A 13,842-nucleotide genomic window follows, 5' to 3' on the forward strand; every position below is an offset into this window, starting at 1 on the left:
AAAGTATGAACACAGGATCAGAGATCTAGACCTTAAAGTTCAATTCATCCAACCTTCTCATTTTGCAGATCAGAAAACTGAGGTATAAAATTTCAGTGGCTTCCCCAAGATCATACAGATTGTCAGGAGCACTATGTATTCAAAATCATAACAAGTTTCCAATCAAATGACCTCTAAATAATAGATCTATGGCTCCAAGTCCTGAGCTCTTGCTACTACATCACACTGTCTTACCCATGTTAGCCCAGTATATGACCTTGAAAAAGTCAATCTCTGCTTTGGGCCTCAGTTTCCACATCTATAAAATAAAAAGGAAGGACCAAATTCTCTAATGACCCTTCTGGCTTTAATATTCTAGGATTCTGGCAATCAGCTTTTCTCCAATAGTTTCCCACTTGGGGGGATGGTGTCATATTCCTAATCCTCCAGATTCACCACCCCAGAGTTACCTTTGGTTCTCCAAATCCTGCCAATTCTACCCCTCTTGGAATCCTTCCTCCAACAGGAAGATCACCCTCTTGGTACAGCTCTCAGTCCTTTTCTCCTAAACTATGGAAGTAATCTTGGTTTGTCTCTAGCCTCCTAAGAGGTCTGTCCCCAGCCTCCTGAGTCTACTCCTCTCTACACTTAAAACCCAAATAATCTCCCTAAAATATGGTTTTCATTGAGTTACCCCCCTTCCTACTCCAAATCTTGTCAACTCTTCAGCCTAGCCTTAAAGGTCCTACCTGATCTAATCCCATCAATTACAGATCATAGCTCTAGAGCTTGGAAAAGATCTCCTCTAGTCTGAATAAGGCCCAGAGGGGTTGACCAAAGTCACACAGATAGCAAAGGGTAGAACGGATATTGAGACCCAGGTCATTCTCCTGCAAATTCATCGTTCTTTTCCCTATCCCATTCTTTCTCCCATCTTACTTCTGACTTCGTTTCCATCTTCCAGGACCAAATAGATGGACTAAGATCAGCAATTTGGGGGCAGGAGGAAGAAAGGTAACCAAGACCTTCCTTGGACCCATGATGTCTCTATTCTTTTTTTTTTTTTTTTTTTTTTTTTTTTTGAGGGGTGGAGGAGAAAAAGGCAATCAGGGTTAGGTGCTTCCTAACACAACAGGATCACATTAAGTGTCTGAGGCCAGATTTAACTCAGCTTCTCCTGACTCCAGGATGATGCTCTATCCCCTGCCTCCTAGCTGCCCCCATGATGGCCCTATTCTGCCCAAGAGCTGAAGGATAAAAGAGGGCATCTGTTTGCAAGCTTCCAAAGGAAAGGACCACAGCCACACAGGACTTTAGGCCCAGGAGCTCTGTCTGGGTGGGGAGAGTGTTCTTTGGGGTACAGGGGGGAGGAGCTGAGGAAACGACATAATTGTTTCCCCTCATTAAGATGAGGATGAGGTCTGGTTTAGAAGCAATTTCATTATTCTCTCATGAAGCTGGCTTAATTAACAGACTCATTAGCATATCCAAAGAGGGCCCAGGACAGCTCAGCTAGTGCTATTCCCCAGTGGGATGAGGTCTCTGTGATCATCAGGGATGCTGAGAAAAGCTTCAGACTCCCCCTGCCCCCACAGCCCAATCCAAGCTGCCTCTCCCACTGCCAGCCCCCGCCCTCAGCCCAGTCCAGGGCCAGCTCACTTATCGGCACCCCCAAGCTCTGCCAAGTCCTTTGCCCTCTCCCAGAGCTCTTCTCCTTCAGGAAGCCTTTTCCTATTAACCCTTCATGCTGTGTTCCCGTGTATCCTGCGAGACACTAAAAAGGATACTTCCTGGCACATATATTTAGAACCACCTCCTCCCACACTCCACCCCATCTGGGCCCCACCTGTCTCATCGCTTCCTTTGTTCCCAAGCCTGGCAAATGTCCCCAAAAGGTCCTTCCTTGATGCTCCACAGCATCTGAGCTCCCGCACCTGCCCTTGCCTCCTCCTCCTCCTCTCTTAGTCTCACCTGCTGTCCATCTGACTGGCTAATGCTTAACCAGTGGCAGACAGAAGGCCCCGGGTCATGCAGCTAGGAAGGGGAAGAGCTGAGAGCCACATCCAGATCCTTCTAAACTCAACTCCAGCAACTTCCACCCAGACTCAGAGATGATTGATTCCATATTTTTGCCAATCATATCACTTTCTGTTCATAACCCATCCATTTACATACACAAACACAAACACAAACCCTACATTGAGATAGAATGTTTTCACCTGGGGTATCACAATCCCAGTCTATCCCAAAAAGAAAACAGCCTTTTCACCCATCCAAAACTGATCCATCCTCCTGACTTCCCCACCTGACCATGGCAACACTACCTCCCTAGTTAACCAGACAGGAACACTCAGCATATTCATCCCATAAATGCATTGTCCGCTTTCCCATATTATGCCTCTGGCTCAGGTAATTCCTCCTGCTTGAAATACCCTCACTCCCCATTTCCAAATCATCCCTTTCCATCAGGGTCCAGACCCATTCTCTCCTCTTGAAAGACCCACCCTCTTCTCCAAGATAATACAGCCTGATTGGACCATGCCTTGGCACCCTGAAACACTGTTCTTCCTTGGGATGAGGCAGGTCTCTGCAATTGTCTCTCTAAGCTCAGAGACTATGTTTTATCTTTTCCTTTGCATCTACTCCTCTGCAGAGACCACATGGACACTCAGTCAGGACTTGCAGAATGACCGATTGTCCTGTTCCTCTCTTTCCTTTTCTCTCCTATCAGGTCCTTCTGCTGACCTCTAGACCTCCAAAGATCATAGCAATAGAGCTGGAAGGCACCTTAGGGATCTTCCAATCCAAACATCTCACTTTATAAATCATAGACTGTAGAACTGGTAGGGACCTCAGAAGCCACCTAATCCTTCACTCCCAATTTACAGATGAGGAAACCTGAGTCTCAAAGGTAAGGTTTAAAAAAAGGTAAGATTTAAACCCAGGCACCCTGACTCCAGAGCCAGGTTTCTTTCCATTCTTTTCTCCCTTAGCCCCCTTAAAGCCACTCTGTTCCTTCCCCCTGCACCATCTACAGCCCCTTACCATTCAGGGTGTCCCATCCTTGGCCACAGGATCCCCACAGCTTGGTCACCGAGAAGCCTTCCTCTGTATCCCCTGGTTCCTGAGGAGCTAAAGACATAGAAGTGAGAGAGACAAGGGTTAAGATGTGAAGTTCCCAGTCATCAGCACCCTCTAGACCCCACAAGTCTTGTCCCTGGCAAGGGCAAAATCACCCAAACAATTCTGCTTTATGCCCCAAGCCAGACTGTCCAAGACCCAGAGCATCCAGCACAAGGTTGGGACAGACAGTATCCCTGTCCTCAACCTAGTCATGTATCCATCCTATTTGCCTGTGCTTTTGACACTGGGCATCCCAGTACCTGGATTAAGGGTACCAAAAGCCTCCCTCCTCAGCACTTTAACAACTGTTCTCCAATTTGAGCCTAATATATACACATCCCCTGACATGAAGTCTAAAGGTTCTACCCTAAGCAAAGGGTTCAGGGGACCTTGAACCCTAGTCTCCCACTACCACCCCCCAATGCCAAGTCCATTGTTCTTTTCTTTATATCCTGTAAGTGAAACTTATGAATGGACTTCCTGGCCCTCAAGAAGAAACAATGAGGGGAAGGCAGAATTCCTCAACTTTTACTATCTGATTTATTTCCTCTTTCAAGGATGAAGATATGTCTACCAGAAGTGCAGAATAGAAATGGTTAGCAGGGAGTTTCAATATCAAGATAAGAAATAAATGATTTGGAGGATTTTGAAGTGTCTGAGTGCCCTCAATGAGTTTAAGTCACTAGATTCAGACAAACTATATCCCAGAGGACTGAAAGATGTGTAGAAATGACTACTGAGCACCTGTGTGCAACACAAAAGGAAACTGTGACATCTACTTGGAGACAATCCATAAAAATCCAACCACCTGGATTAAGAAATTATCTTGCCTGAAGACAAAAAGCAAGACCTAATGGTAGATTATCCTAATAGTCTAATCATCAGACTATGAGCTCCTTAAGAGAAGAAACTCATCATTTTTTTGGTATCCTCAGGGCTTAACATAATAGTAGTTTAAATTACATAGTAAGTTTATGATAAATGTCTATTGATTGATTATCTGACTGACTTTGAGTCCTCAAGATTATATCCCCCAATTCCTTCCCCAAATTCTGCCAAGGACTGGGTCTTCTATCTCACCCAATCTGAAAGTGAGGCTGCTAGTAACATACCTGATCCCACTTCTGACCCCACGCAAACTTTGATCCACTAGTCCATTTCCAATTTGGGCCAATTAGCCAGTGCATTAGGCAGTTTGGTTCCCATTCTCCTGTCCCTCATCCTAAACTCCACTCCCATTTATAGGAGCTCACTATATTACTTTAGGACATAGCATGTAAATCACTTCAGAATGCCCAAGATCAAACAATCTATCAGCCTGGGACTTCCCAGAGAGTTTACAGGAATGTGCCACTACACATTGACTGAGATTGAGTTTGTGGTCCATTGACAACCCAGGTCTTTTTCACTCTATTTATCAGATTGACTTCTTGAATCCAAGTTTGAACTTTGCATTTGTTTCTATTAAATATCACTTTACTGAATCTGACTAGACTAGGTTAATTAAGATCCTTTAGGATCCTGATTCTCTCATCTAAAATATTAACTAGCCCACCCAATGTCATACAATCTACATATTTAATCAGCATCCTATCTATTCCATCATCCAAATCAATGATAAGAACACTGAACAGAGCAAGACCAGAAGCATAAAGCAAAACTGTGGGGGAACCCACTGATGACCTTTCTCATACTAACACTTCTACCACTTTTTGGTCTGATCATATAACCAGTTTATCCATCTCAAAAAAATGTCTTGAGTGACAGACAAATCTCATGCTTAAGTCAACAAAGCATACTATATCTGTAGCATTTCCATAGGCTACCAGTCTAATTGATATATCAGAAAAAGATATGACCTTAATCTTTCATGATTTGTTCTTTATAACCTCATGTTGATTTATAGTTACTGTCTCTTTTCTTTCTAAATGTTCACAAACTATCACTTCAATACTATGTTCTAGTACTTTTGTCAAGTATCCAACTTAAGCTCATCCTCCTATAGTTTACAGAATTTACTTCCTCCCACCCCTTCATCCCTTTGAAAATATGAATAACTATCTGTTTCCCACTCTGTGGCACTTCCTTCATTCTCCATGATTTTTCAAAGCTCCCTACCAATAATTCAGCAATAATATCAGCAGATCTTTGAGTAACTTGGGATGTGGTAGATTTGGAGAAGGTGATTTATTTACATTGAATGCAACCAGATGCTTTCTTACCATTTCCTCACATAAATTGGTTTTCAGCTCTATGCTAACCATTTTTATTCTCTACTTCCTAAATAAAATATAATTATCTCCAAAAGCAAACAAAAACCATAATGCGGCTGAGTAGTTTTGCCTTCATTCCATCATCAAATATCATCATAAGTTCTGTCCATCCCAAGCAGTAATCTAAACTCTTCTTTGATCATCTTGCCCCAACATAAGTTGATTGGTTTGTTTTTTTAAGTTAAGGAATCCTTGCTGAGGGAACAATAGAGATTTTAAGCTGGATTTCGAAGAGGAAAGGAAGCTGAAGGAAACAGAAGGAGGCTAGGGGAAGGAAATGCTTAGGGAGAACAAAAGGTTGGGGAAAAGGAAGATTCAAAGGGACAAGAAGTTGAAGGAAAGGAGAATCCTGAGGACAAGACAGCAGGCCATGAAGATGGACTTTTCTGCCTGGAGCTGTAACCAGTACAGGCTAAAAGTGGGGAGGGGGGAGAAGGGAGCCTGAAGAGTTTGAATCAAGCACAACAGACAATAGAAAACTTGCACAGGAGATGATGTGATGAAAAAAGATATTTGAGGATGATTTCTCAGGCCAGGGCAGGGCCATGAGCCCAGCAGGGCTGCCATTCTCTAGTCTCAACAGCTAGGCCAGGTAGCTCAAAATAGAACGGCTTTGATATGGCAACCACTGAGAGGAGAATCAGCAGAAGAAGTATACAGCCTGAGCAACCATCTCATGCCTTTCCTCCCTACCTCCTTCCAGGAAGGCCCGAGCTGGTGAGAGCTACCTTTCTGCCAAAGAATGGAATTCCCTCCCTACCTCATCCTATATCCCTTTTTGCTGGTTTGCTGAAGATTCCCCTCCATCAAATCAGAGGCAGTCCCTCTTCTTATCTAACCTAAATTCCTTCAATAGTAGATTCAGATCATAATGCCAGAGGATTGAAGAAGCATCCCCCAACAGAAAGGGATGTACTTAAAATGCTGAATGAGACTCATGTTATTGGACACAGCCAATCAAGGAATTCATTTTTCTCAACTACGCATATTTTTGATAAGGGTCTTATTTTTACTTTTTTTAATTGCTCAAGTAGAGAGGGGGGATTAATTATTTTTTATAAATACATAGATTTATAATCATAGATCTGGAGTAACCCTTAAGGACCAGCTACTCCAATTTCCTCATTTTGCAGATGAAGAAAATAAAGTCCATAATTGTGAAGAAATTTTCCCAGTGGCAAAATCAGGATTCAAATACAGGTCCTAACTCCCAGATAGTCCAGGTTCCCCTCCTATTGAACCACAATATCAATTTCCACAAGCTCCAACCCTAAGCTAACTGAAAAATACTCCTTTTCTTATCTTAGAAATACAAAGGCAGCTCTCAGCCTTCTCTTCTCCAGAACTGTCATCATACCATTACCACCCACCTTTGGCATCTGTGAGGCTTTCCCTGGACTCTCAGCCAATCCAGAACATAATATCCTTAACCTTCAATCATGTGGCTGGTAATTATTCCACCTTTAGGGTATGGGTTATTTGTCAAATCACAAAAGGCAAGGACTTCATCTTCTACCTCAGCAGAAAATAGAGCAGTAGGAAGAATGCTACATGTGAAGTGGGAAAACCTGGGTTTTCTGCCACTTGCTATCTCTATAACTGCCTGGTACCTCGATTTCTTTATCTGTAAAGTGTTGAACAAGCTAACCCCTAAGGTTCCTTCCAAATAGGATTTTGTGATTTTGATACATTAGCAACATCCCCAGTAAGAAGCCTTGAAGACGTCTAATGACTCACTACCTTCCAAAGTAGCCTATTCTATTTCTAAACAGCTCTGACTTTTTTTTTCTTTTTGCTAAGCCAAAATCTCCCATGTTCCCCCACCCCCACTAATTCTTCTAATTCTGCCCTTGGGCCACAAGTCTAATATTTCTTCCAATGGCATAGCTTTTCAACTACTTAAAGACAGCTAGATGGTCAATGAACAGAGTTCTGGACCTGAAGTCAGGAAGATCTGAATTCAAATCTAGCTTCTCACATAGTGACAGTTGTGATTCTGACAAATCACTTATTCTTTCTATGTTTCAGTTTCCCTACATTTAAAATAGTGACAGTTAATAGGACCCACCTCCCAGGTTAAAATGCAAATCGTAAAGCACTATTATAAATGCTTAGTTATTAAGACAACTGATCAGGACAGAGGTGAGACCATCGCATCCTTCTTTAGACACTATGTCTCAACTTATGTCAAATTAATATCAACAGATGATGCCCAAAATCACAACTTTCATGACTGCATCAGATACTTCTAATTCCAAATGAGTCAAATCTTCTTCACCTGAATTGGTATCTAGCCCTATATCTTGCATTCATTAAGTAGGGTTTTTTTCTTTTTAACCAAGTGTAAAATATGACATTTATTTTAAGATTTCCAAAGAACCAAAGATTTTATTTATGTAAGTCTTCTCTAATTCCATCCTCACAGATCATTATCTTAATAGATGATCTCATGAATTGTTATGGCCAAAAGGTCTTGATATTTATCCCTGACAATCTGGGATCAAATCCCATATGTGACACCTAGTAGCTATGAGACCCTAGATAAATCATCTCATTCCTAAGTGCCCCAACATCAGTAGAAAAAGTCTTCCCACTAGAAGTTCTCTAGATGTATAAATATCACAGATCTGATACAATTTTTTTTCATCTTAATTAAATTCACTACTATCTCTTTATTTAGCACAGGGGTTCATAACCAGGGGGTGGGAGAAGGAACTCACAAACCTTTAAGGGGTCTGCTAATAAATTTCCAGGAGTCCATAAACTTGGGCGGAAAGAAAATTACATCTTTTATTTCAACATAATTGGTTTCCTTTGGAATCATATGTATTTTACTTAATGCATTTAAAAACAGTATATTAGATAGAAAGGAGTATATAAGCTTCACTAGGTTGCCCAAAGATTCATGAAACAAAAAAGGTTAAAAATCCCCTGCTCTTGTCTGTCAAGATCTTTTTGTATCATGACTCAATTTTCTGACATAGTAGCAATTCCTCCCAGCTTTGTCCCCCAAATTTGGTAAGCATGTCATCACCTATGCCTTCAGCCAAGTCATCAATAAAAATGATGACCAGCACAGAGCCTCTTCACTGGAGAATGCTCTACAGAGTGATAGTGGTTCATTAATCACTATTCCTTGTCCAGCCATTCAACCAGCTCCAGCCTGACCTATAGCATCATCCAGTCCTCATCTTTTCATCTTGTAAAATAGAGACTGCAGATTGTATCAAGCATCTTGGTTAACCCAAGTTGCTCTGTCTGTGTCACTCAAGGAGCTCAGCAACCATAATTTTAATAATCTAATCCAGAAGCTCCTCACCTGGGATCCATCAGTTTGACAGTTGGTTTGGGGATGTTGGGATTTAGGGTTTTTTAAATATTTTAATAACTGGTTTGATCTAATTAGTTTCCTATGTATTTCATATTATACATTTAGCATCATTCTGAGAAGGAGTGGATAAGCTTCCCCAGATTGTCAAAAGGAGGGAGGGAGAAAGGAAGGAAGGAAGGAAGGAAGGAAGGAAGGAAGGAAGGAAGGAAGGAAGGAAGGAAGGAAGGAAGGAAGGAAGGAAGGAAGGAAGGAAGGAAGGAGGGAAGAAAGGAAGAGGGAGGGAAAGAGGAAAGGAAGAAGAAGGGAAGGAGAGAGGGAGGGAGGGAGGGAGGGAGAGAAGAAGGGGAGGAAAAGAAAAAGGGAGGAAAGATGAAGGGAAAGAAGAAAAGAAGCAAGAAAGGGAAGGAGGGAGGGGAACAAAGGGAGGGAAGGAAGAGAAAGAGGGAGAGGAAGAAAGGGAAGGGGAAAGGAAAAAAGGAGAGGAGGGAATGAAAGAAAGAAGGGAGGGAGGAAGGGAGGGAGGGAAGGAAGGAAGAGAGGGAGAGAGGAAGGAAGGAAAGAAGGAAGGAAGGAGAGACAGAAAGACAGAGACAGAGAAAGAGACAGAGGGAGATACAGGGAGACAGAGAGAGAGAGTCAGAACGACAGGAGGAGGGAGGGAAAGAAGGAGGAAGGGAGAAATGAGGGAGGGAGGGAGGGAGAGAGCATTTTTAAGGGCATACTATGTGCCAGACATGGTGCTATGAACTTTAGAAATACTATCTCATTTAATAGGTCCACGGTCCTCATTTAAACAAGTCCATGACTTTAAAAAAAAAAAGGTTAAGAACCTCCATCTATTCTACAGAATTATTTAACACCATCCTCCCTCCCTGGTCCTATTCTTCAGGACCACATCCCCACCTTCTCTCTTGGTGCTCAGGAAATAGAAACTCAATGAAAAACAGTCTGAGGCAAGTGTTAAGTACAGAGCCAGAGATCTGGAGCTGGAAGGGGTATCAGAGGTCATCTAACCAGCACTCCTCACTCTACCAATGAAGAAGCTAAGGAAGTATCCAAGCCTACAGAGAAAATAACTGACAGAGACTGGATTTAAACCCAGGTCCACTAACCTAAAGTATCGTGGTCTTTTCCTACTGCACCAGATTGCTTTCCTAATAGGAAAGAAGTTCTCCATCACTGAGGATCTTTAAAGGAAGGCTGATCCCTCTAGTTTATGGGTTGTTAACCTGAGGCCTGAGACCTTATTTTCTGAAAAACATTTTGATGATTATAATTCCATAGAATTGGTTTCCTTTGTCATCCTATGTATTTTATTTACATTCTAAAACATGATTCTGGGAAGGGATTCAAACACAGAAAAATGATTAAGAACCTTGCTTCACTTGTTATTGATCTAGCCCTCCACAAATTATCTTATATTTCTTCATCTGTTTACATATTTCACCTCCCTCCCCGAAGAATGTTAGCTCAGCTAGATGGCCTAGTGAGTAGAGTACTGGACCTGGAGTGAGGGAGACCTGAATTCAAATCAATTTTCAGATCCTTATAAGACAAGTCACTTGATCTCTGCCTCAGGATTTCCTTATATCTAAAATGATGGTCCTGATATAACTTCCCAGGGCTATTGGACCATAAAATGATATAATATTTGTAAAAAACTTCACAAATCACAAAGTGCTATGTAAATGCTAGTTGTTATTGTTATTGTTGCTGTTCACTTTGTCTTAAGATCCTAGCAATCAGCGCTGTGCCTTTGCGCTCAGTACACTCTTAACGAATGCTTGTTGGATTGTATTAGGTAGAAGTTGATTCTTGAGGGGTGTTATAGACTAGATTCATACTTCAGAGGGGTTAGACAAGATGCCCTCTGAAGTACCCTCTAGTTCTGAGACTCTTTGACTCCATGATACAAAAGAAGGCTCATCTGGTGCAAAGAACATCCATCATATGCATTCCAAAGTCAGATAAGCATTGCCTGGATTATTTCCTGTTTAAGACTTCTTGTTCCGTGCATTGCTCTACTGTCATGAATAATTGAAAGGTGACCATGTTATTACTACCCAGGCCTGGAGATAGCCGAAGAAGGAAGATGATGGGGCTTGAGACAATTTGGGTGTGAACAGTCTGTGCCCAATTACTGAGTATTTTGTTCTGATGTATTAATCAAATCGACTGAGGAATGGGTGGGGAGGTAGGGGAGAGAAATGCTTGCTCAGGAATTACCTGATTTAGGACACACTGCAGGATCCAGCCATGGTTTTCTCAAAGCTTCAGCTTGCTTAAAGCCTGGCCAGCCGCCCTCTCTGCTAATTGCACTGGGCAAAATGGCCGCATCGTTAGCCAGGAATCTGTCATCACCCTGAGCAATAACTCTCATTGGAAAGAAGAGAAAATGGCTCAGGGTACAGATAACAAAGCAATGGATTCAGGAAGGAGAAATCTGGGTGATTTCCCTGCTCCTTCTGAAACCTTAAGCTCTCCTGCCCATCCCTATTCAGTATCCTGGGTCTTACTTCCTCAGTCCTAAGTGACTCAGAAACTTCTCATGGATTCCGATTTTAATTTTTTCTCATGCACGAGCCTGATGAGGTGATTTGGATTCTCTTAACCTACATGTCCCTACAACTATAAACAAGAGAATATTCAGCAGCTCCAGACACAGAGCTAGGGAAAAACTGAAGACACAGATCTCACCTGAGATGGTCCAGCTTTAACACCTGCCACAACCACATCTGAGCCCAAGGTCCCTGCTGTGCCCAGTTGTGTTTGACCAGATAAGTCATCCTCAGCTAACTAACTTATGAGACAAGAACCTAGATCGCTTGAGGTGGGTCACCCCTCCCCCATGAAGCAGCCTCAGCTTGCTCCATACTGAGCATGGGGGTACTGACAGCGGCAAGTTTATCCTGTACTGTTGCCAAGGAAACCCATCCTGCAGGATACTTGATTCCTAGTCTAAGGATCTTTCTCTTGCACCATGGTTCATATAACCTCACAGCTGGAAGGGACCTGCCAGATCATCAAATTGGGAGTTATTCACTGTGGGGGATGGGGGAGAAGAGAGAAGGGTGGGGTATATAGGGGATAATAATAGTTAGCATTTACCTAGAACTTTAAAAATTACAAAGCATTTTACATATGTTAACCCATTTGCTCTTCACAGCAATCCTTTGGGATAGGTGTTATTATTAACTCTATTTTTTTGTAAATAAGGAAACTGAGGCTGACACAGGTTAAGTGACTTGATTGGAGTCACACAGCTAGTATGTTTTTGAAACAGAATTTGAATACAGATCTTCTTGACTCTAATTACAGCACTCTATCCACTGTGTCACTTAGCTCCCATTCGTCTAAGTGAGAAAGTAAAGCAATAAAAAAGCTAAAAATGATATATTTAAATCCAGAAGACATATTAGAGGCAAGAATAGCAACTAAGGACCCCTGAACTCCTGATCCTAGAGGACCAGGAAAGAAATGTTCACTTCTGACAAGAGAGCAAAAGCCAGATGATTATCCCATATCTCCTAGTGGCTATGAAACATTTTCTAAGGGTAAACAGTGAATTATCATCCCCCTAGTTGAGCCCTAAAACCAAAAACCAATCAGCCCATTTCCTTGGGAGGAAGAAAAGAGGGGAGGCATTAAAATTTTCTGAAATTTGCTTCAGAAGACTTGAATTCAAATTCTAGCCCTGCTTACTATCTGTGTGATTTTGGACCAATCACTTTTCCCTTGGGGGATTGAGTTGCTTCATCCACAATTAGAGAAAGTTAGACTAAATGGCTTCTGATGGCACTTAAGGTGCTAGATTTACAATCTTACAAGGGAAAGGATTACAATTCAAGAACTATGAAAGAGGACTTTTGAGCTCAATTAATCTACCTGTTTCTATATTTGTGTGGGCTTTTGTTGCACTTTTAGAAAGAAAGAAAAAACTTCCTAACAATCACAGCTGTCTGAAAATTGAATAGGCTATTTCAGAAAGAAGTGAGCTTCTTATTATTGGAGGTGTTCAAGCAGAGACTGGATACTATTTACTAGGGATGTTGCAGAAAAGATCCTTGCTTAAAACAGCTTTTTTGTGGTGACAAAGAATTGGAAATTGAGGGGATGCCCATCAAATGGACAATGACTGAACAAGTTGTGTGGCATATGATCATGAGGAAAATCTGTTGTGCTATAAGAATGATAATACGTAGAATTGTTTTAAAAAACTGGGAAGAAATATGAACAGATGCAAAGTGAAGTGAGCAGAACCAGGGGAACATTGTATACAGCAACAGCAACATTATAACTATGATCAAGTGTGAAAGACTTAACTATTCTCAAGACAATGAGCCAAGACAATCCAAGGGACCCATGATGAAAAATTCTACCTACCTCCAGGGAGAAAATTGGTGAACTCTGAATTCTGACTAAAATATATTTTTTTCCACTTACTTTACTTTTCTTACTCTATGTGTATTTGCAACATGGCTAACAATGAATTATGTTTTGAATCACTTCACATGTATAATTAATATCATATTGCTTGCCTTCTCAATGGGTAGGAAAAGGGGTAAGTGTGAGGGGAAGAATTTGGAACTCAGTTTTTTAAATGAACATTTTAAACATAGTAAATGTAATTGGCAAGTGATTAATAAAATAAGTAAAATTAGAAAGGATTCCTGTTCACAAAGTCATTGGATTTGATGACCTTTGACATCCCATCCAGAATAAAGCTTCTTAGCCTAGAAATCATGCAAAAAAAAGTCCTAACTCTAGGACTAAATTGTTATATGACCTTAAGCAAATTTCTTCTTCCTGGGACATATTCTATTCCTCAGTAAAATGAGGGGGATGGATTACATGGTATGCCTCCCAGCTGTGGCATTCAACATTCAATGCGCTAATATTCTACGATTCCTTCATCTTTAAATAAAAATTCCTTTGGCAAAAATCTAGCCTCGTCCTGAATGACACTAAGAGGAATTGGTGTTTTTTCATTCTTGGATCGGAATGGATGAAAAGAGAGATCCGCCCCTCCCACCAACCCAGCTGTTGAAAGCAAAGAAACTGCATTCAGATCACAGAAGGTCAGGTTGCCTAGAAATAGAGACATCTGGATCTCACTAATCATGGGCCCCAGCACCC

At 41.5% G+C, this 13,842-nt stretch overlaps 1 protein-coding gene across 2 annotated transcripts in view; it reads right to left on the bottom strand.

Annotated features, from left to right (window-relative positions):
- Nucleotides 1-13,842, bottom strand: part of DLGAP3 (DLG associated protein 3) — a 75,121-nt gene that overhangs the window by 44,814 nt on the left and 16,465 nt on the right. For both annotated transcript variants that reach the window (XM_031962103.1, XM_031962104.1), the window contains exon 2: nucleotides 3,025-3,111. In XM_031962103.1, the coding sequence (XP_031817963.1) occupies nucleotides 3,025-3,027 (3 nt within the window). In that variant the 5' untranslated portion in view covers nucleotides 3,028-3,111. The remainder of the gene's footprint in view (nucleotides 1-3,024; nucleotides 3,112-13,842) is intronic.

Source organism: Sarcophilus harrisii, chromosome 3 (genome assembly GCF_902635505.1).
Source record: "Sarcophilus harrisii chromosome 3, mSarHar1.11, whole genome shotgun sequence".
NCBI classification, from domain to species: Eukaryota; Metazoa; Chordata; class Mammalia; order Dasyuromorphia; family Dasyuridae; genus Sarcophilus; species Sarcophilus harrisii.